This window comes from Anolis sagrei, chromosome 1 (assembly GCF_037176765.1).
Source record: "Anolis sagrei isolate rAnoSag1 chromosome 1, rAnoSag1.mat, whole genome shotgun sequence".
In the NCBI taxonomy this organism is placed as follows: Eukaryota; Metazoa; Chordata; class Lepidosauria; order Squamata; family Dactyloidae; genus Anolis; species Anolis sagrei.
This window is the reverse complement of record NC_090021.1, coordinates 292209157-292234296: the sequence shown is the minus strand read 5'-3', so window position 1 is coordinate 292234296 and position 25140 is coordinate 292209157. Positions and strand designations below refer to the sequence as shown.

Genomic DNA, 25140 nt, shown 5'->3' with positions numbered 1-25140 from the left:
AGACCGACAGAGTTTGGAGCACAATACTTCTGACCTCACAATCTTGTTAAAAAACAAAGTATGGACCATCGATGTTGCAATCCAAGGTGACAACAGGATTGAAGAGGAACAACTGGAAAAGCTGGCACGATATGAGGATTTAAAGATTGAACTGCAAAGACTCTGGCACAAGCCAGTAAAGATGGTCCCAGTGGTGATCGTCACACTGAGTGCAGTGACTAAAGACCTTGGTCTGCATTTAAACACAATTGGCGCTGGTAAAATTACCATCTGATGCTGTAAAAGGCCACTTTATTGGGATCTGCACACATTATTCACTGATAAATCACATAGTCCTAGACACTTGGGAAGTGTCTGACGCGTGATCCAATACAACAACCAGCAGAATGATCTTGCTTGCTGTGTACTAATCTTGTTGTGTTTCACAGAGAGGATCTCCTACAGATACACGGCTTATGCCGCACTGTGCATTATAGTGGAAATAAATAGTACAAGATTTTATTTTTTAAATGCAAACCATCTACTCACAGAAATCACAACAAAGAAAAATAACATAAGCAATAGATCACATCATACGTATTATACTGGTGCTACATTTCTTTTGTGTACTGATGTTTGGGTTAAATTTTAACAAATGACAACCAGAATAAAACTATTATATAAACAAGAGTAAATGGGTAAACAAGTAATTATTTCTCAAAATCTATATCTGCTATTTTCAGGATGCATATTAGTCATTCTCAAGATACATATTATTTCACAGTTTGCATAGAAAAATATGCAAATGTTCTTTTGCATATATGTGGGGCAATAAGGGGGCCCATTCATTTGAGTGACTATCTAGTTAGCCTTCCCTATGCAAAGCTACATTTACAGCCTTTTTATTTGACTCTCTCCTTCATTTCCTCTCCGTAAGGAAGCAATGGAAGCAAGAATGTTGGGCACCACTTTTTGTCTCAGTAAATATCTTGCTGTCTCCCAGTTTACAGAGGAATTATTCAGCTGCGGGATCACATGGTTAACTGAGTAATTATCCTGTTATGATGCCAATTGTTCAACATTACAGTACTGCAAATAATTACCACCCAGCTGGCAAACATTTAACAAGGTTAAACTGGCATGCCATTGGCATGTTTCACACTCCTGTCACCCATTCCAAACAGAGGCATGATTACATAGGAACACTTGCTTTGTACCAAGAGCATGAGTCACTTATCCAATGATGATATAAATTAAAATGAGAATGTATCCTCTTTCCCTTACACATTGAAGATTCAATAGGTTACTTTCCTGTTTAGTAGAAACAGTTGGCACTAAATGCAGACCAGTTACTTCTTATTTGCACTTGCTCTCCTAACCAGAATTGTAAAGCAGGATCCAAGAGTGGTTTGTGATTCTCTTGTCAAGGACAGGCGCAGTGTATAGATGTACTTTATTACTTTCTTCATTCCATTTCCTGGAATTCAGGTCAGTTAATTATGGATCATTTCCTAAGTATATTCATCATGTTTCACAGAAGGAATTCATCTAAAATCATCAATCTGATCACTCTTACCAACTCCTCCAGAGAGCTAGAAAGAAATGGTAAATAATATAGATTTTGTGAAGAATCACCTACAAGCTTATTATTTAACAGTAGATTACTTATCTGCTCAAATATCATTACATGCAGGTTTAACTCCGTTCCATGGATATTTCCCTCCCTGTGTCCTTTCATTAGCAAGCATAAATTTAGGCTGACTTTTGGCAACTGTTTACCTTTCATTTATGTTATTATCCCTATTATTATTATTATTATTATTATTATTATTATTATTATTATTAAACAGCTTGTAATTTGAGGGCACTAGGGGAAAGGTTGGTTACAATACTCATAATAAAGTTGATTGAGATCATCCTATCATAGCTGATAGCTATAATAGAAAAATAAAATATTCTATATTTATATACTGTAAGTCAAAGGCAAAGCTTCTATGAATAAGGCTTGCCAAGAAAGGCCTTATGGTCACCATAAACTGGAATTAGGAGCCGCAGTGGCACAATGGGTTAAACCCTTGCGGGATGAACTGCTGACCTGAAGATTAGTGTTTCAAATACATGAGACTGGGGTGAGCTCCCATCTGTCAGTTCCATCTTCCCATGCGGGGACATGAGAGAAACCTCCCACAGGATGGTAAAACATCCGGGCGTCCCCTGGGCAATGTCCTTGCAGACAGCAAATTCTCTCACATCAGAAGTGATTTGCAGTTTCTCAAGTCACTTCTGACACGAAAAACAAAACAAAACAATATGCTGGAAATGACTTGAAGGCACATAACAGAAGCCACAGCAGCAGCAACAATAACAACAGCTCTTATTCTAAACTGGACATAAATTGTAGATCTTCAAATTCCATAGGCTGGAACTATGGCAGTTAAAGTGGAATAATGCTGCTATAATTATGTTATGTGAAATTTCCTTGAACAAATGTTATAAATGAATTAGGTTCAAATACAAAATGAGGAAAACATAAGTGATTAGCAAATTACATCTCAAAATATTATGCTCATACGAGAAACTCATGTAAAATACCCAAAATGGCTTCCATATTTGGTTTTCAGTTCAAGTCCCCCGAATAGGCAGTAGCTAACATTTTATCAAAATCTTGACCACTTGTAATTGGGGAGGGGGGAGGGAGGCAATGTTCGAATCGTAAGTCAGAAAGGAAAAGTACAGAACGCTCATAATTAAACCTTCTTAAACCAGACAAATCATCTAACACAGATTAACAGATTTTGCTGATATGGAAAGAATTATAGGAGGTGATTCAAATGAATTCAGAATCAAATTTCACACGCCAAAACGAGATTGAAGAAAAACATTCGCAGACTCAAAATCAAGTTTATTGTTTCAAAATATAAAGCTAGTCTCATTGACTCATGGAGAGTCTTTTACAATAACACACAATCCTTAAAAGTTCATAATTCCTCATGCAAAGATCAAGTTTTTGGTTTCACCCACCCTCTTAAAAATCTTCTGGAAATAAAAACTGTACTAATCATGTACTCAGAACATTAAATCCTCCTGATGATCTGGTGGGTAAGACCATCCCCTCCCAAATCCATTTCTTGGAGATCTCAGACAAATTGGTAAGTGATTTGTTTAGAGATTTCTTTTTTTAGAAATAACATGTTTATTTTATAAATATACACACCCAGAACATATAGATGTCTTATTGTGGGATACTTGGAAATCAGTATTAGCACATGTAATACAAAAAGGAGTACAATAATAAAAAGAAAGGAGTACAAGAATAAAAATTGATGTCACACATTACAACTCCTTCAAGGGGGGGGGGGGGCACTACCTAACAACAACAAAAAGAATGTATACTATTTTAAAAATACACTTCTTTGTAATACAACAAACCTATGGTATAAATTTGTAAGTAGAAATTCCAAACTGCTATCAACTGAGATAAAGGTGAAGTAATAAAACTGAACCTTGTAGAAGTTAACTATTTTAAAACTACTACTGTATTTTACAATTCTGTAACTACAATCAATGCAGACATTATTAATAATAATAATAATTATTATTATTATTCTTTATAACCCACCCTCTCTCCCCGAAGGGACTCAGTGTGGTTTCCAAAGTATAACAAAAATGGCAAACATGCAATGCTAAGAACAAACAAACAACAATCAAGATGAAACATGAAATAAAATCAACTAAATATAACTTATAAACAACTGAATTTAAAGAAGGATAAACTAAATAAACATAATATAACACAAAGGGACAGACCAATTAATGGACTTATTTTAAAAATCGAATAAAGATGAGCACCAATGTCTATTGAAAATTTTAAAAAGAAGAAGATGTCAAACCAATCATAGCCTTAAAACCAGTAAATCCTCTGGCTCAGACTTTTTCCTCCCATGTTACCAAGAATATCCAATGACATCTTCAATGACAAACATATTCCAGAAACTTCAAATACTTCTAGAATGATTCCTATACTTCAACTAGATGAAGATCCATGAGATGTAATAGTATATAGACCAACTGAATAAATGAACCTGGATACCAATATCTTCTTCAATAGCAAATCAAATCAGTAGTAAGGTAGTAAGAGAGTTACTATGTTGTAAAAATTTTTGGCTGCATTTCCATATTGAATTAATTGTATAGCTTGGCCTAACCGAAAAACTGCTAAGTATAAACCTGGGCCGGATACTACTAGACCTCCCTTACTAGTCAGGATACAGCTAGCAAAATTATGGGCTTTACCATTTTAAAAAGATTGTTGATTACCTGGAGAAAATGGGCTAAAATGTTAGCTCTGAGTCTTGCTCCAACATGCCTCTTTTCAATATACCCAGAACAAGATACAGAAGGGACTACTTAAACATACTGCATATGGATAAATAAGCAAATTACCAGAAAGCAATTACCAGAAAGGATGTAAAAGAAACTTAAAGAGATATAAATTACACATGGCTCCGAGTCAAGCAAATCTTTTGCCTTCCTCAAACAACAGTTCAAAGGCTGTGCTGCCTAGACAGACCATTAACTATGCTTCAAAATGTTTGTGTTGCAAAAGATAACCATTGATATTCTACATAGACTGCTTAGCTCTGTAGATATAGCTAAATAATGTCTCCTCGCCAGACAACTTACCAGCTAGAACAGGGAAAAGAGGTCTGTTCAGCTTCCAATCAGGGTACAAGTAGGAGGATGTTTTCCATCCTCTTCTGTCAGTAAGTGAAGATGTGACAATCAAAAGCACAGGTCCTTGTCACAGACTCGCTTACTGGTGAAGGGGAGTTGCAAAGCCCCCAATAAGCAGTTGAACAACCTTCTTAACCTGGTCATGGGTGCATCCACACTGCAGAATCAAGGCAGTCTGACATCACTTAAACCGCCATGGCTCCATGCTATGGAATCCTGAGATTTGTAGTTTATTGAGGCACCAGCACTCTCTGTCAAAGACATTGTAAAACTATATCTCCCATGATTCCATAGCATTGAGCTATGGCGGTTGAAGTAGTCTCAAAATGCATTTATTCTACAGGGTATAAATGTGCCAGATACTGACTGTTAAAGGGGATTGGGGAGCATTTACATGTTTTTACTGCCAACCATTATTAATAAGGCAAGCATCACACAGGTATGAGTGGCTAACAGAGGTAGAATATGGAAGAGGCCTGGGATTGAAGTCATTATGGCAATCTGATCTAAATTGCAAATGAATGAATATGCAGTGGGGACAGATTTGATCAGCACCAGCTTTCAAATCAAGATCAGCCCAAACAAAAGAAAGAAAGGAAATGAATACACAGATGGTACTTTATGCCAGTGTGCCTTGCTTCAGTGCATAAAAACATTTCATCAAAATGTCAGATAGGCTATCACACCCACATGTGGCTTGAATGCCTCCAAAGAAATATTTTTTCGTTAAATAAGATTGCAGGATTCCCAAACCTATTCCAGAAAATGAGTACTGTAGAAGTCTTTTATTGATCTCTTTGCTTAAGAATGGAAATGGAAAGCTGAATCGCAAAGAAATAATAGGCTTAATGCTTTATGCTACACATATAAAAATGGTAATACACTGGATATCATTGAATGTTGTGTGCATTCAAGTAAGTACTGATTTATGGAGACCTGAAGGTGAACCAATAAAAGGGTTTTCTCAGAAAGGTTTGTTCAGAGGGGATTTGCCTTTGCTTTCCTCCAAAGCTATGACTTGCTCAAAGTCAAACAGGAGGTTTCCATGGTCAAAGAGGGATTTTAACCCTGGTCTCCAGAGCCATAATCAGATATCCAAACCACTACACTTTATTGTTTGTTATTATTATATAACCTTAGTCTTTTACTGAATGCTCAGATTTTGGAAATTGGTGCTCATGGAAAAATTCTCAAGCTTCTATGGAGCTTCCACTGGAGAGGAAGACCTTAGTAATATTGAAAAGAGTTCATTTTATTGAATATATATAAAGATAAACAAAATGTGATACCACCAATGCAACAGAAGTGTTTTGGGAAGAAATTGATTGATGAACATTGACTACTTCTAGTCTATGTTTTAAGGAAACTATCCTTTTTCATGGATAAAGAAATGATGAAAGGAAACAATGATGGGAGATTCAGTTAGTCATCTATACTGCTAATTTTGTCAAGCAATTTGTTTTACTATTGTTACACTATATATTTATATATTTCATTCACAATTTACATGAAAAGCAACCCATTTTACAAGATGGGTGTCAATATACTGGTATATAACTTCTAACTTTACTTCAAAGGTCTTTTGTGATACTAAGCTGAAATTCAAACAGAATTAGATTTATTGCACTTCCTTTGTTAGAAAGGAAATGTTGTATCTCAAAATATACCAGGGAATATATAAATAAAAAGAACCTGATTTGACATGATTTGATCTTATCAAACAACTAAAACATACAGAGCTGGATGCTATTTTGTACTCAGATCCTATGAGCAGAAATATTTGAATAAACAATCATTAGGCACTCAGCACCAAGTAGAAGCATCAGTTGATCTGAAATGGACAACAATTAAAAGAATCAAATTGTCCTTTGGATAGTACAAAGGCAAACATCAAAGAGTAGTGGAACAGATTTTCAAAATATTTCATTATTATTGCCAGTATTCAAAATGTCAGTCTATGTATTATTCAATGCAAAAGCAGCTTCATTTCATTAAAACACATCTAAGGCAATTTACAATACAGTTGAAACCCATTTTTCTGTTGCATACAGTTTTATTTGCAATTCTTCATTTCAGTCATTTTTGTTTTAATAAAGGATTTTGCACTCACAACCTAGCCTCTTGCTCTCACTGAAATAAAAATAGTCTGTGTAGTGTCAAAGTCTGTTGTCATGGAAATTAAGGTGCTATAGCGACAGCATGACTTTGCTGAAGGATAAAGCAACTTTAAAAAGAAAAGAAGGGACATAGACTTGCGAATATGCAAACACAGAAGACAAAAGACCACATACAACAAGAAAAAATGACATTGATTCTATCTATGTGATCATTTCTAACAACAGGGGGAAAGGATGGGAGAGCACAGGACAGAGGAAGGAACCATTGTACTCTGTTCCCTCCCATCCAGGTCCATTTTCTGCCATCCCATGTCCTTTACTCCATCAGGTCCATCTTACCACCACATTTTTCCACTTTGTGCTATTAGGAGTCAGGTTACACCCGACTCCTCCAAAGGCACTCTGGGCTCTGTTACTCCACACTGCCGAAATGTAGCCACACTGAGTCTCGCCGAAAGTTGTCCTTGATCATGTGATGGACTCCGTTTCAGCAGCATGGAGAAACAGAGAGAAGACGCAGAGAAGACTATGTCTAATAAAGTTGTATGTGGTTAGAGGCCAAATAAATTCAGGCACATGTCCCTCATGGATATGAGGTCATACCATATTCATTTAGAAGCATCTGAATGATTCCTTTTTAAAATAAAAAATCAAAGTGATCTACAGTAAAAACAATACAATTAAACATACCAATAATGAAAGACCAAAAACAATATATCTTACTTTCTGCCATAAATGACATCCAAAAAATTCAACCTGATTACTGTCAATCTAATGTATACATTGTAAATATTGTATACCTATCTGGCACATGTACTAGCATATACATATGGACAAATAATTACACTGAACTGTTATATGCAGACACAATTTGATTTTCCACCCTCATCACATTGACTTTTAGTTCCTTCCTAGGATGCTTCTAGGATAGAGCCAGGAGAGAGCCCACCGGAGACCTTCACATGACGCATGACTACTTCTAATGGGGCTCTGTCCTAGAAGTGCCCAAGGATAGAGTCCTGAGAAAACAGGTGGTTACCCATGTTCTCATAGACTACAATGGGGGGAAGCCAGGTGGCAATGCTTTCCCCATGTGATGGGTAAGGCGGCGATGTGGGTGACGGGAATTCCAGCAATTTCCCCTGCTGTCATCCATGTTAGGGACCTCGATGTGATGAGGTCCTTAGAGATCAAAAGTGATCATAAAACTCAAAGTGGCAAGTAAAGAACATTCCAGTGGCACAGATATATTAACTCTGAAAAGTATTTCATACTATATAATGTTCGCCCTCAGCACTGGACTATACCCAACAATGTCAATAGAAAAACAATCCTAATTTTAGCACAATTATCTGTGGTTACAAATTAGGATATTATCACTGATCCTAATGGAATTAAAAAGAATATACCTTCAGAACAGGCATTACAGGTGTCTGAGATTAAAAGAAGGATACCCCAAAGCTTCTCTTATGAATGGCAGTAGTAGAAAGAACTCAGTATCAAATGGTAAAATGTCTAATGCAGGAATAAACGATCTCTGGCCTTTTGATTCGTATTGCACTTCAATCACCAACATTTTTCACAATTTTTCATGCTTTCGATGCTAATTCTAATCTAACAACATCTGCAAGGCTCTATGAGTCACAGTGTTTGGACAGTTCTCTTTCCCCCGATATGGATCCCTGTTAACTTTTCCATTGCATTCAGTCACTAGATGAGTAATGATAGCACTTTAGAAAACAGGCCCTAAGCAAATCAGCATATATTTGGTATTTTAATGCAAGTCTAAGCATGGTTGATAACAAACTGCACCAAGTAATTGATAGGTGTCTAACAATATGCAATGGAACCAAAATATGTGGATTAATATACTAGCACTTTTTAATAGCTGCTTTGAGTCCCCTTTGGGGAGATATAGTGGGGTAATAATAATAATAATAATAATAATAAGTTGGACAATATCAAGCATGGGCATGTGAAAAATGTGGTCAGCAAAGAATATATCCCAAGAGTCAGGAAGGTTTTAAAAAGCAAATTAAATGGTGGTAATACAATCAAGGCTATCAACACCTGGGCCATCCCATCATTAGATACACTGCTAGGATTGTGAACTGGACGCCAGCAGAGCTGGATGATCTGGACAGAAAAACAAGAAAACTGATGAAAATCCACTACTTATTACACCCGCATACTGATGTTGACAGACTTTACCTGCTCAGAAAATCAAGAGGCAGAGGGCTTCTGCAAGTGAAACAAACGGTAGAAGAAGAGGAACATACATTGGCAGATTATGTGAAAGGCAGTCAAGAACCAACATTGAGGGAAGTCAATAGTAGTAAATTGCTTAAAGTGCAAAAGACAAAGAGTGAATACCATAAAAACACAATCCAGAGCAGAAGAGATAACTGGTGAAAGAAGGCTCTCCATGGACAGTTCCTGGGAAAAATTGAGAGCCAAATTGACAAAGAAAAAACATGGCTGTGGCTCACAAATAGAACTTTGAAAAAGGAGACGGAGGGCCTGATTCTGACAGCCCAAGAACAAGCCATTAGAACCAATGCCATCAAAGCCAGAAATGAAAAGTCAAGGACAGATCCCAAATGTAGACTCTGCAAGGAAGCAGATGAAACAATAGATCACATCCTCAGCTGCTGCAAGAAGATCGCACAGACAGACTACAAGCAGAGGCAAAACACCATTGCTCAGATGATTCATTGGAACCTGTGCCACAAATACCATCTGCCTGCGACAAAGAATTGGTGGGATCACAAGCCAGAAAAGGTTACAGAAAATGAACACGTCAAGCTACTCCGGGACTTCCGGATTCAGACAGACAGAGTTTTGGAGCACAATACTCCTGACCTCACAATCGTGTTAAAAAACAAAGTATGGATTGTTGGTTTTGCAATCCCAGGTGACAGCAGGGTTGAAGAGAAACAACTGGAAAAGATGATACGCTATGAGGATTTAAAGATCGAACTGCAAAGACTCTGGCACAAACCAGTAAAAGTGGTACAGTGGTGATCGGCACACTGGGTGCAGTGCCTAAAGACCTTGGCCTGCACTTAAACACAATCAGCGCTGACAAGATTACCATCTGCCAGCTGCAAAAGGCTATCTGCACACATTATTTGCCGATACATCATACAGTCCTAGACACTTGGGAAGTGTCCAATGTGTGATCCAATACAACAGCCAGCAGAATGTCTGCTGTTGACTCATCTTGTTGTGTTTCAAATAATAATAATAATAATAATAATAATAATAATAATAATAATGGGTGACTATGGCAAAAGAAAACAACAGTGGTACCAATAGTGGTTGGTGAACTTGAAGGCATTCCAAGAAACCTTAAAATGAACTGGAAAAGCCTTAATTTTGACAGAATCCATCCAAATGCTGTAGAAGGCAGCACTTCTCAGAACTGTGAACATTTTGCAAAAATATCTCTAATATCCAAGATCCTTGGGAAGACCCCGATATTCAGATATGAATCCCAGACACTTGGACCTAATATGCATGTGTGCTATATTGTTATGTACAAATACATCTATATATCTATATATCTATATATATAATGCTTTTTAAATAGTAAGAAGGAATATTCGTCTAAACAACAACACATCTCTTTTTGTTGAAAACAATAAGCAGCTGCCACATTTTCCTTATACAGTACATGGTCACAGTGTGAATAGTAATTGTTTCTGTCATCATGAATTAGAGGGCTTTCTGCTCAGTTTACTACTTAGAACCATGAAGTTAGAAGAGATCCCAAAGGACATTCAGTCCAACCCCTTGCCAAGAAGAACTCCCAACAGATAGCCATCCTGCCTTTGCTTTAAAAAAAAAAAAAACACCAGAGAAGTAGACTCCACCACAGGCTGAGGAGCATAGTCCACTGTTTAGCAGCTCTTGCCATTAGGAAGTTTTCACAAATATTTAGGTTGAATCACTTTCCCTATCATATGAACCTAGAAATTAGTGTACTTTTTTTCAAGGCTCCAACTTGTCAACATTTTAAACTAATTTCAGCAGCAGAAGTAATAGATAATTGTTGCAGGTTGACTTGATATTATTACTCCTGTTTACTGACAGAAATCCCAGGATTCTCTATTACCTGCTTCAGTATATTTTAATCCTACTTTCTCTTCTTCATCCTTTGGTTTCGGTGGTGGCCAGACAGCATGAAGTCTTCCTGGAGTTTTGTCATCCTGTTCTGAGGCAGCTGCATCAGCCTGATGAAACAAAACAAATGAGTATCCTTATACAATTACAAAAAAATGTCTGTAACAACTATTTTAAAATAAAATTTTCTGTTTGTATGCATTTGTTCTCCACTCTCCACATTTCCCCCTGAATATCCCATCTGATATTTGCTCAATTGCAAATTTGCTGACTGCCTTGTGACATATTAGTTATTTGAATAAGGTAGTATGTAGAGTTTTCTTTTAAGCTTTTTACAACACTTCTTACTTGGTCCAATTTGTGTTTGCTTGTTCATATGAGACAATCACAATGGTCTCTATGGTGTGAGGGTTTTTCTCCCACCAGAACAACTACCTACATGAATCAACCCGCCAGTCCTGAAGAATACAGTATTTTTATCGACACTAGATTAGAATGTTGAATAAAGAATGGGAAGATCCAAGTTAATAAAAATGATAAGTGTGAATTTGGATCAAACATTACCTATCAAGCTTAACCTTGATATGATGTTTGTATAGATAAAATGGAATGAGTTGAGTGGGGGGCACATGTATTCTGTCTTAAGCTTCTTGAAGAAAATACAAGGTGCAACTAATAAACTTATTTTAAAAGTACACATTATTCTTTACTATTTTGATTCATAGTGTTTCCCAGGCAACATAACCAAGATATATTTTTAATTTTAAAAAAGAAGCAAAAGTCCAGATTTCAAATCAGTCCAAATGTAGGCAAACTAATCATATTTTGACTTTCGTCTCATTTTAGTAGGAAACACATCAGCAATTTATTTCACTGGGGATATGCAATCCAAATTATGAATAACTAAAAATATAAAAATAACCTGTATTTCTACCATTCTGCACTTGCTGTTTTGTATATTACAGTTCTTAATGTGTATAATTCACTTAAACAATTTAGCAACCTAGTTATCAAAACAATTATTTCACTCTCAGTTAGATGAGGGTACTGTTGGCGTTTTCTGTTATCAACACATGCCATAATTGATTCAACTTGCACAAATCAAGTGACCAGATAAAAATTCAGAAGTATATCTACACTCTATACATGGCATAAAAGAGAATTAATCAACCTACTGGTTTCGCATCAGTTGCTCCATCAACAGATTTTGATTTATTCCTTTCAAATACAGCCCTCAATGATTCTTTTTCATGTCTCATTTTACGTTTTATTGCTTCCAGCTCTAAGGGGTCAGCAGTTGTCTCTTTTTTCGGAGGGCGGGTGAACAAAGCTTTAAATGCATCCAGTGCAGACTCAGCTGGGCTTGGTTTTGTCTCTTCAGATGTGGCGGTGGTTTCCATTCTTTCAGAAGATTTGTTTTCTTGGTTATCTTCACTGCCTCCAGGTTCACTGAGAACTTCACCAGAATCTTTCTCCTCAGTTTTAGGTCCTAAGAGTTGAGACAGTTGCTCCAGAAAGGTAGGAGAAGACTTAGGTTCTGCCGGCTTTCTTTTAGTAATTACTTCAGGTGCAACATGGGCCTTCTTAACAGGCTGTTTCAATTTAAGCATAGCTAAATCACTGTCCTTCTGCTTGATTTCAGTAACAGTTTCTTCCAGATCAGCAGACAATCCTTTCTTGCGTACACGTAATCCACTAAAAAAGGCAGGAAGCTGAAAAGCCTTATCGTTTGAAGCTGGTTTTTGAATGGACTCAGCACTGGAATTGTTGATGAGAGATCCTGGTTCTTCTTCAGCCTCCTGAACATCTTTCCCTGCATCATGTGGTGTAAGCATGTTATTAGTATCTTGTGTTATGTTTTTTGTATCTGAATCAATGGCCTGTGGTTTATCATCAATTTCTGTTGAAGGCAGTTCAGAACTCGGTTGATTTATCTCCGTTTTATCTTCGTTTAGAATGTTATTGTCTTTATGATCTTCTGTTTCCTTCTCTTCTTTATTTTGGTCACTGTCCTCTGAAGACACAGTACTATTTAGCACAGATTTGTTTGTTATGTTTTCATCAGTGTGTCGGCCTGAAGCCTCATTGTTTGATTCCATGTCACTTGTTGTATGAACCAAAGTACTCTGAACAATAAAGGATTCCTTGTCATCTTGTTTGCTGAATTCGGACAAAGGAGAGCATAGATATTCTGGATTGGAAAGAGATGGCTCCTCCTGATCTGTTTCTTGCTGTTTCAAGTCAGTCAATCCATAAACACCAGACTCCTGCCCAACTGGGCTAATGGTGGCATTTGTATTAATTTTGGAGGCAACAGGTACACCATCAGTCTTACAGTTATCTGTGTCATTTGATACACATTCCCCTAGTCCTAAGACAACTGGGGCCATGGCATCAGTCTCCAGGATGGTTGTCCTGCCAGGACCAGCTTCTGGTGTAGATTGAGCACCATTAGTGCTTTCAGTCCCTGACCATTCTGGAAGTATATCTGAATCACCATCTTCAGTGATATTGCTCTCTTTTTGCTGGTTGTCAGCATAGCTGCTGAAACCACCATTGATGTTTTCAATGTCATTTTGAAATTTTGTAAGAACTGCTTGCTCTTTTGACTTTCCTGACTCTAATTTGGCTGTAAATCCAAAAAGTGTTTTCATCGAAAATTTAGTGAAAAGGTTTTGGCCTGATTCCACCTCTGTTGTACTCCCTGATTCTGCAAGCAAGCTGCTTTCAGATTGATTTGCTTCCATGTTGGGCAAATCACGGTAAAATTTAGGTTTACTTGTATAGAAACTAGTTCATTTCTATATGATTATTCCAAGGCAATATCTATCATACTATCAATTAAATTAGATCACAACGTAACAAGGCATTTTCTCCAGATCATACACTACACTTTTTGAATGTGCACATGCTGAGATCCATGCTGTGGTCTGAAATGCAAATTTCTGCCACAGTTTACAAAGAAGATGTGGATATTTTGTATATTGTTGAATATAGCATTACATTTTCTCAGCACCGCCACTGTGTTTACTCTTTACACAAAGAGCCATTTTTGTCCAGGCAAACCTGCTGCAAATGAATCAGCTGAAAGCACGATCAACCATTGCACAAATTCCTACTTTTCTGTCGTTTCCACAAAGTCTTTTACTTATACAAAGTAGTTAACAAAACAACAGGTTTTTTAGTACTGAACAGCTGGTACTTGCAGTTTGCTACTTCCGTATGCCGTCCCAGGAATCACAAAAATGTGTCAGAAGAAAAGTCCTGAAAGTTTCTCGTATGCTTCCCCACTGTGGTCAAATGCTCTTTTTAGCAACACCTTCAAAGGGGATAAGTATTAGAAAGCTGGAAAATCCTGGTAGAAGAGAAATGTTTCACATTCTTCAGCAAAAACATGCCGTCTTTTAACTCCTGGCAAGTTCCAACTGTCGAAAATCCCTGTCTGACAGTGCCCTTGAAGCTGAATGAAAAAAATCAACTCTTCCGCTTTGCTGCAGTTTTCACCAGGAATGCAGATTTCAGCCAGTGAACAAAAAGCAACAGGACTGGTTTCACATTACTGTGTCTTAAACTCTGCTCAGCTATTTCTTTGGGCTATAAACAGGTACTTATCAGCCAATTTCACCACACCCACAGATTACAAGGTATATGGGAGGGCAAGGTAAATAGCCACAGCCCAGAATTTAGCCATTAACTCTGAAGAGAACAGGAGACATGAAAAACATACATATGCACTGTCTTATCTTCTGATAGAAAGAAAGTAGATTCTTCCTGTTGAATTGCTTTTTGCTTCATTTTATATTCTCTTTTATGAAAGAACAAGTTCAAGAAGGGCAACCCTGTTGCTCTTTCACAGCAAAATTGACCAAAAGTTAAGGAAGTGGTAGCATACAAAATATTAGGATCAGGAAGAAATCCAAGTGTAAAGCAAAAAGGGATACCTAATTTTCCTGTACTTTTTGTAATGTCTTTCCACCAATAATGATTTGTGGAAAGGATAACAAATCTTTGATATTATGTCTTTGATAATGTACCTTTGCTATAATCTTAGAAAAGTTGGCCTATGCCTCCCACAAACTTTCACTTCAGCCCCCTGAAAATCTGTTTCTGGTTGTCAGTGGGATTTTTGGGAATGGAGTGGACTATGGTGCATGGATATTCCACATTTTAAAATGGGAGTTAGAAGGAAATTACACACACACACTATGCTATGTACACAGAGAGAGACATTTTGTATGAACAGTGAAAGAATGGGAAATTCAAGCAAAGACGGCCACCAACTGTCTCTAGGAAGCTCAAAAGCACAATATTATGAAGACGCTAATCTTATATTATTCTACATATCCATTAATCACACACACACACATTTTAATTCTGGCTATTATTTATCAAATAAAATACATCACTGTGTGTAAACCTATGGTGTTTGGGCGAACTTACCCTCTTCTAAAGCATTCACATTAGGGATGATCTGAAATTTTGTCAACACTTTCCTTTTCAATTTGCTGATGAGCTACAACAAGGCTTATTTTATTGATTTACTTTATTTTTATCCTGCCCAATACAGGGACTCAGGGCTGATAAAGGCGATCCTGAGTTACAAACACACGACTTACAAATGATTTCTAGTTAAGAATGGGGGTGAGACAAGAGGAAGTGAGAGAAATCTACCCCTCAGAAGGGAAATTCAAGAGTTATCATGGAGAAAAGGTGTCTCCACTGAAGCTTTATCACCATTCCTTGTTTCTACAACAATCCTTGTTTCCACAACAAGCCAATTTTTAAAAAAATCCAATCATCAAAGGGACAAAAAGTGAGGTGAAATCTTCTAAACGAGTACAGACAGAAAAACAAACACCATAAGGGTGTTAACCCTTACCTATGCTATCCAAAGCATGCATATGCTCCCCCCCCCCCCACCCCCATATATGGCTGGAGTTACATTTAAAATGTACCTGTTCCGACTTACAAAAAAAAAAAAAGCTTAAGAACAAACCTACAGAAACTTCCTTATTTGTAACTTGAGGACTGCTTGTATATAGTTTGACAGGCATTAACCTGCAGGGTAGAGGAATTATTTATTCATATTTTTAGTTTTAGTCACATTAGTTATCTTGGACTCACTCTTCCTTTAGGACTAACAGTTATGCTTTCTATTATTCTGTCAGCTATGTGTTTTTAAAATGTTGTTCTTGTTTCAAGTCAACCATTTTAGGTGTCCCCCCCCCCCCCAGTCATGTTGGTCCCCAAACGCAACACACTACCTATCTTCTCCTTGGCACTCTGTCTGACATTAGCTAGAGCACCGCCAGGCTGAAAGTGTGGCAGGTAATTGGTGTGTCATGCCTGGAAACCACCACAATACAGGGGAGGGAAAGTGTTTGGCATGGCTGGGCAGTAGGGACTTCCTGATCCCTCCAAGAATATGCTGCATATTAAGGTAGGAGTTGGACCAGTTCCTAAAAGAAACTAGTCATAACCATCTTTGCTGCCACCTGACTTCTCACAATTTCCCACACCTGCTTTATATAATAAAGAAAGTGGGATCTTTTTCTCTTTTAGCTCATTCAACCTCCTACAAGGAATTGTGTGGGTGGACAAGGGAAAGAATTTGACCCATCAGAAATAAACACATGCACAGACTCAGTGTTTAATTGGGCCTCTCTAATTAATTTTCTCAAACCCAGCAGAATACTTCGCACTGTTTTAAATTCCATGAAATTTCCATGGTTGGGCAATTATTATTAAAATCTGTTAGATACTAAGTGATGTCACAAACGTCTGCTTGAGGTTTTAGGAATACCCTTGCAGTCAGATGATGTAGGGCATATCTCTATGTTGCTGTACTTTAGAGCCCCCATACATCTAAACTCCAACAAATCCACATTGAATTGGGTCTAAATGTAATCATACTCATAGGAGTCTGACTTAAATCCAATTAATTTCAATAAACCTACTCTAAGAATGGCTAAAAGCTGTTTCAATATATTCACCAAAATCCAATTTCACACTAATACAACTGGATTAAACTCATTGTTCACTGCTTCCTTAACCTTACATTCCATGTTTGAATCGCTGGACAAAAGAGAAAATGTTATATATGTGTGTGTGTGTGTGTGTGTATACACATATATATACACACACATACTTGTGTGTGTGTGTGAATGTATATATATTATTCAGCAACAAACAAACACAAATAAAGAAAATCAGACAAATGCTCTTAGTCAGGTATAATTTATTATCTAGAAAAATAAATAATAAATATATTTATAAACAGATTTAATTACAATGCAATCTTATATTTTTAGAAATAAAAGTTATGGTATATTGCTCATTATTGTGGTGTTTTATTATACATAGTGTTCCATAATCAAAGATCACAACTGCCAACGTTCTAAATATGGAGCTAAGTCAACCCATTACTGGTTTTGAGGAATAGTTTTAAGGTCATTTCTATCTTTAAAGGGACATCTTGATGCTGGTTTGATAATAATATGAAAGTAATAGTACTAATAGAAAATTAATAAGAGTAATGAATAAAATAAATTAATGATAGTAACAGATAAAAATGTTGCTAAATGAAAAGCTGGGAAGACTTGTACGGATGGATATCCCGTATTCAACACTCTTAGGACCAGACATGTTTTGGATTTCTTTTTCAAAAAAGATTTTGAAATACTTTATTTACATATATGAGTTGCGTTCATACAGAGAAATCTTTAAGATGAGACCCAAATCTAAATATAAAATTCTTTTGTCCTTGATATACCCCCACACACATATACAGTACATATACAGTACATATGCATTTGTGTGTGTGTGTGTGTGTGTGTGTGTGTGTGTATATATATATATATATATATATATATATAGCCTAAAGTTAATTTTATAGGCTATTTTTAAATGTACAAAAACATGTTTGCATACACTGAACCTTCAAAAAGCAAATGTGTGACTATTTCAGCCACTCTTGGAGTATTTTGGGTTTCAGAATTCCTTTGAAGTGATACTCAACTGGTCACACCTCTAAACTAAACCGGTTTATTTCTGCAGGATGTGTCATGAAACCAGCTTCAGGTGTACAGAAGAAAGTGGGCTATAATGCATTAAATCTTATGCTGAAAGGAACAGGTTCATCTTAAAACTCCTCTTTGTCTCTGAAAATTCAGACACTGCTAATAAATTGGTTCAAAATCATTGTAGAGCTGACTTGCCAGCATCAAAATATTAAAAAGTTGACTGGAACCCAGGGAGTGATTTGATGCCATTTGGGGCTATAGAATTGCCAAAGTGTATCAGATGGCATAAATAAGCAATCCCTTGCATGGGAAGTTACTGGAAGTCCCAGGTAGAAGCAGGACATAATACTTTTTTATCTATAAATAATAAGAACTCATGCGTATGTATTGGAACCAATGTAGTGGTGCTACATTTCATAAAATAGTAATATTTCATAAAATACTAATATAAGTAAGCAGCAATTGAATAATATTTTTAACTACTCACCTCTAGATCTAGATGCAGGAAATCTCTGTCGGCTTTTTCAAACTCACTGAAATAGATAGGTGGATCAGAATGTCCCAACCTGCAACCTAAAACCCAGGCAACACCATGTACATTAGCTACTTGTTCAGAGAAGCCATTCCTCAAAGGAGCTTCTGCTGGAATACCTGTATTATTTTAACAAGAGAGAACAAGAAATTTATCTCCAGTCATCAGTGGTGCAATATTTCAGTATACCACTTGGGGCTTCATAGTACGAAAACAGCAACTGTACAATGTTTTGCTTTCTCTCGTTTGCAAAAGTGCTCAATTGCTCTGTTGGATCTCATGTGGACAAAAACTGTCCCTGCACCCAGTTTCAGCTAAAGCACATCTCAAGTTGATAACCCCTTTGCAAAGACATTACTGCTCTGCCCCAATAACAGTATAATAATCACATCCTGATCACATTTTTCTTTGCAGCAGCTGAATTAAATCGCACCAACATGAAACAGAGAACTACCAAAATTGAATTTAGAAGACAAAGGCAAAGAGTGAAAAGGCCCTGTGTAGGTCAGAGATGATGCAGGGCATAAAATGCCTCTTTGTCTTTGGCAGATAGAAACCCATGTTGTCCCTTGAGAGAGACAGCAACACAATCCAGGAGCATTACGGGGCATCCTCAAGCACAGATAGTTGGTTTTCCCCATTCATTTACAGTGAAAGAGCAAAGGCATGTCCCTGAGAACACTGTAAAACAAGAATGAGCTTTTCTCTTAATGTGTGAAATATTTCTTTATTTATCTACGATATTTCAACCCCGCCTTTCTCCACTTCATGGGAGACTGAAGGTGGATTACATTTAGGCAGCTAAATAGAATTTGGTTCTTCCCCATTTATTTATGTATTTATATTGGAGTGACCTGCATCTTCCCCGCATATTACCTTCCCCCCATATAAAAAAAATGGTGAAGGAAGATGCTTTACCAGTCTACAATAAGCCCAAGAGACTCTTTTCCTGCCAGGAGGTTACTAGAAGTTACTACAAAAAATTGGGAGGGCTGGCAAAATTACCTCAAAAAGAGAGTTTTCCTGTTTTGTAGCGAATTAATTTGGGACTTTCTAAAACATTGTCTGCTCAGCCCCTCCTTTACTGTGATAGATACCACAATAAAGGTCCTGTCTGGACGGGCCCTAAGTTAATTCCTCCCCTCCAAAAAAAGTCATGGAGGTGATGGGGCACAAAGGAGCGTACGCCTGGACATTTTGGGATAGCATATGTGGCATTGTCCAAACCTGATTTCACTTAAATATGGACCTCATCACACTAGAGAATGAATCCACTTTAAATCCAGTTGCTGCTTCCTGCAGAATTCTGGGGTTTGTAGTTTAGGGAGGAGCCTTTAACAGCCTCACTGAGTCCATTTACATTTAAATACTTAGTGCCAGAGAGGATGTTTTCAGTAGTGTTAAAATAAGCATGATGCTACAAATGGTTTTGAAATGGTAGAAAACAAAAGTAAAATCAAGGTCTATATGGAGGTTTTCTTTGGTTAGGACAGTGATGTGCTACCACTTAACTGGAGCAATGAAGGCCAAGAATACAACCACAGTAGGAATAATATGCTATTAGAAAAGAACTGTAACTCTGTAACTGTAACTCTAGAACTGACACATTTAAATGCTGAAATGTTGCAGTATATATACTCCAAAGAGCTCTTATAGTCTCCAGGATGTCCAGTCTGATCCCCGAAACCTCTGTGCATTGGCCTATGAAAGAACATGCCAATGATGCTTCATTAAATCTGAATTTGTGTAGAAGTAAGTCGGTATTTCCAGTCCGTAATGACAATAAAACAAAAAGTCACTTCAAAATAGACTGCCAGAGATAGAAGAGCATTACTACTAGATGGAGAACAAATCCTTAGTCAACTTTGAAACTCAGAAGGTAGCACTAAACAAATTGCTGGTAGCGTTCACATGTCACTTAGGCTGAACATTATTGCTTAATAAGCCAGGAAGGGAACAAACAATATGCCAATATATACAATTTATTTGCTTCCATTATCTTCTTACATTTACATGAGTGGAAAAACTAACCAGGAAAGGGAAAGCTTAATGTGATATTTTAATCTGGTATTACGGTGACGTGAATACAAACAAGCTCAAATTTATAAATCAACAAAAAACCCAACCCTCTTTACTTCTGATTTGGGACTAATAATCCCCCATTGATTTTAGTGGAATCAGTCTGAACAGATATAGATTTAATATATGATGAGTTTCTAGACTATAGAGCCAAAACAATGTCTGTTTTAAATCACTCTTGTAACTAGTTTTAGGTGTGGTAGGTAAAATTCTTAGGGCAGAAGCAATAATTTCATAGAATAATAGAGTTGGAAGAGACTACATGGGCCATCTAGTCCAACTCCTTGCTATGCGTGAAAAGTACCATCAAAGCATCCCTGACAGATGGCCATCGAGCCTTTGTCTAAAGGTCTCCAAGAAAGGAGCTTTCACCACAAATACCGAGGCAGAGATTTATTGGTTGATTGTTGGAGTTAAGAGCCCTGTAAAATTTAGTTACTTTTATAACTAAGATAGACCTCTGGCACAAAATTTGTTTCTGCTTTTACATTTTTGTCTTTTTGTAAGGATTTTGAGTACATGAATGTGCACAACACATTTTCCCCAGATTGCCAATAACCATCAGGAAGCAAAGGATTGCCAATAACCATCAGGAAGCATCAGGAAGCAAAGCAGATTTACAGTGGCAGCATCTTGTTCAATTGCAAAAAATAAAAAAAACAATTTAATCCTGACAGCACTGCAATAATAATAATGTAAGGCTATTGTGTTTCAACACAAAGTGGTGAATGTAACAGTTTTCCAAATGTTATCCCCTGTAACCATTCTTTGTCCTTCTTTGATACAACACCATAGTGGTGGGTGCAAATTCTAAAGCATGTAAAGACCTGGAAATGTTCAGTTTTAAAGAGCAGCCAACACGAAATATAATAAAAAATGGAGACTACCATAAGACACACTACTAATACTCAAACATTTTCTGCATAATTAAGATTTCACTTAATCTATTTAGGCATTAAAAAGTCTGAATGGCTCCATGTTTCCATTGCATGTATTTTTTTTAAGTTCAAAACCTAATTTAAACAATTTTTTTGAAAATACGCACTATAAACAGCTGAGATGTTCATCCAAAAAAGACTATTCACGTAGCTTTTGAACTGGTAGGTCTTCATAGTCTGTGGTTATTTTTAACTGCACTGCCACAAGCTGAGCAAGTCATGTGAACATCAACACTACACAGGCTAAATTAGTCTGAGATTTGATTTTGACATTCAGCTGTAACCACTGCTGTTGAAGGATTCATTCAGCACCCAACTGAATCAATACTTTGGCCAATGTTTGGTGAGGACTGAGAAAACCTGTGTCTGCGTTTGGTAGAAAGCCACTGCCCACAGTGCACTTCCTTTAGGCATCTGGTTGTCTACTGGGCAGGTATGGCTCTTCTTATGCTCCTGTACAAACAAAACAGGAAAGCAGAATGCAAGGGAATATAGAGGAAACATACAACCAGGTTAAGTACCTCCAAACTGTTCATGTTTTTTCACGCAAAGCAAACCATGTTTAAATGCAGATGCTGTAGAGTTGAACCTGGGTGTTGACAAAGACACAGAGGAATGTACTAGAAAGTTTCTTTAATACTCCACACAATAAATTCTAATAATCACTTTGGGAACAGAAGTGGGATTAAACTCAGAGCAAAATTAGAAAAATAATGATTAAATGGATTCTTATTTCCTAAAATGAAACAAGATCTGGTGCCCTCTGGAGTTTGAAACATGCAACAATCCCATGCAGATAATATAATTGCAATAAATGAAGTTCATCCATTCAAGCTACCATTTGAGGAATAGAAACGGAAAGTCTTCCATGACAGATGGAGGGCAGAAAAGAGCTTCTGTGGATTTGATTTATGGAATCACTGTGATGAGTAGGAGGACCAATTAATAAAATAAGCACAACTCAGTCATTAAATAATTCTGCTTGGACAAATGAATAGCACTTTCTTAAGCACAATGCATAAACATTATTATGAGCAAAGGGCAAGAGTCTGGAAGGGTGGAGTACTTGAAAATGACTTATTTCAAAGCAAGAGAGGAGGAATAATGATGCCTACCATATTTTTCTGGGACTACAAATCCCAGAAGTCATAACCAGGTATAGCCAGTAATGCTTGAGAAACAGGCTGAACAACATCTGGAGAACTACATAATTCCCACTCTGTTTTAACATAAACACAAAATCAAGGTTCCTATTTTAATTAAGGGGACACGAAGATTAATCATCCAGTGCATCGCTACACAGAAAAAAAATCTCATTCCGTTCAGTGGCACTTACTTCTGAGTGTGCATGTGATGGTAGTTAACCTTTACTGAATCGTGCTCCAAATGAATAGTAGACACTGTAATACAATATTTTGATAAATATGTCATTGTTTTCATTAAGAACTAGCCATTTGTCCTTTTAGCAAACCACAGTCATTTTATTTTGTTAAGAAACCGTAATGGCCCCACTCTGAACAGTACATTAGTGGTGGGGAGAATGTGGTGGGTTTTTTCAAAACAGAACCAACAATGTCAACAAAAGAGCCCAAAGAAACTTATAGATCCATCTTGCTTTCACAAGTGAATGAGAAGATACAAAAGATGACATGTTTTGATATTTCTCATAATAGATTACCATAAAATGATCAACCCGAGGTTGAGAAGAGACTCAATACATTTCCCCCCTTTGATAAGGTGCTGTATGAAGTACAGGGATGGGGAATCTTTGGTATCTTTGGTACTACAACTCCCATGATCTTTAACCATTTCAGAGCTGAAATTAAAAAAAATCATAAGGTCCAAAGTCTTGCTATCACTATTTTGTTTTTGTTTTTTTTTTTTTAAAATGACTTTGAAAAGACTTTGCATTTTCAATCTAAGGCTGCAGTTCAGATAATTGAAGACATTGTTCCGAAAGTTCTCCGAATGTAATTCAGTGCAAGTAACAATGACTGACTTTTCTTTTCCAGGCACCGAACAGCAATCCCATTCTTTGATATGTTTGCATCCATGTGTGTATGTACAATACACACAATTCATGAGGAGATCGCACATCAAACATTTACCACTCTGCTACTACTATACATTCTACCAGCAATCCATCACATATTTCTCATTTTTGTTTCTTGAAATATGTCTATAGGAAGTATGGTAAGGGAAATACAGTGGTACACTTTTGTCCTATGTTGTGGTAGAGAAGCGGGTTTAAGTCGAGGCCAAGAACAATATGCACAATCAAATCCACAAGTGAAACAGAAATGGCATTAAGAAACCCAGGTCACATAGATATGAATCATCAGTAGAATTGATCTCAAGTTCTTAATGAATACAAGCTTTGCCAAACACACACACACAGAAAGAGAACAAGGAAGGGCTGAAAAATGCTATCTAATAATGCTAAAAATAATGAAGTAATAATCAGTGCATCTTTAAACAGCAAAAGGGATGGACTTACAAAGGAACTTGGACCAGCAGTTTTTCCTTTTTCTCTTCATTTTCATTTAAAGCATTTCATTTAAGTAATCAATACACTGTACCAAAACAAAATAGCCCATTAGCAGTTTCATTTCCATTTTTTAAAAGCGCATTAATCACAGATCTGTGTAACAACAAATTTAGTCTTCAGTTTTTGCTGAATGAACATTGCCAAATATAATTTCAAAAACCTCTTTGTACCATATCAGATAAAATATCCTGGCAGACAGATGTAGCATAGTTATTGAGAGAGGAAGGAAGACACCTTGTCATTTACAAAGAAGAAAGCTTTTCATTTACAAAGAAGGAAACCTAAGGAATTGTACATATAATTCAAATAGGGATGCCAGATGACACAATGGAAAGGACTTCTCTACTTTTAATGGCTATGTAAAAAGGGGATTTCAGCTGCTTTAGACAGTTGCATGACAAGCAATGCCTGCTGAAATTCCCTCTTTTATACAACTGTCTAAAGCAGTGGTTCTCAACCTGTGGATCCCCAGGTGTTTTAGCCTACAACTCTGAGAAATCCCAGCCAGTTTACCAGCTGTTAGGATTTCTGGGAGCTGAAGGCCAAAACATCTGGGGACCCACAGGTTGTGAATCACTGGTTTAAAGACTCAATTATTTAAAAACCAATTAATCTGTGTCTTATTACTAGTTCATTTTTTGTGTTGCCTTTGAACACTTCATAATTCAAAATACGACAGGCTAAAAAAAACTTAACATAATTTGCAAGCTACTGCACTAGTAGGAAAACTATAATATGCTAAGCAAAGCATTAAAACAAAAAGTAGGCCAAAATCCAATCTATTGAGAAAACAATTTCTGTCAGCAGATGATCCCCTTTTTCAATACAGTTTTGCATATGCCCCAAACATAGGATTCCCCCAAACATAGGATTCAGGACCTCATCACATTGATGAGATTTCATGAGGCAATTTTCAAGCTGCTGCGGAGAATCGACAGGACAGCAAGACAATCCCAGTCCCCTGCGTCCTGCCTCTCCCACAACTACAATTCCCCATAACATATGGGGAAGCATTGCCATGTGACTTCCCCACCCCCATGCTGGCCCCATGGCTTGCAATGGAACA

At 37.0% G+C, this 25140-nt stretch overlaps 1 protein-coding gene across 3 annotated transcripts in view; it reads right to left on the bottom strand.

Moving 5' to 3' along the window:
* Positions 1 to 25140, bottom strand: part of FMN1 (formin 1) — a 190066-nt gene that overhangs the window by 117451 nt on the left and 47475 nt on the right. Inside the window, exons 4-5 of one of the 3 annotated variants that reach the window (XM_060760044.2) lie at positions 18465 to 18628; positions 10948 to 11065 (exon numbers count right to left, since the gene is read on the bottom strand). The exons of 1 other annotated variant lie outside the window; for it this stretch is intronic. In XM_060760044.2, the coding sequence (XP_060616027.2) occupies positions 10948 to 11065; positions 18465 to 18628 (282 nt within the window). Of the gene's footprint in view, positions 1 to 10947; positions 11066 to 12130; positions 14524 to 18464; positions 18629 to 25140 lie in introns of those variants that run through there. One more of the 3 variants, XM_060760057.2, reaches the window with a different exon arrangement.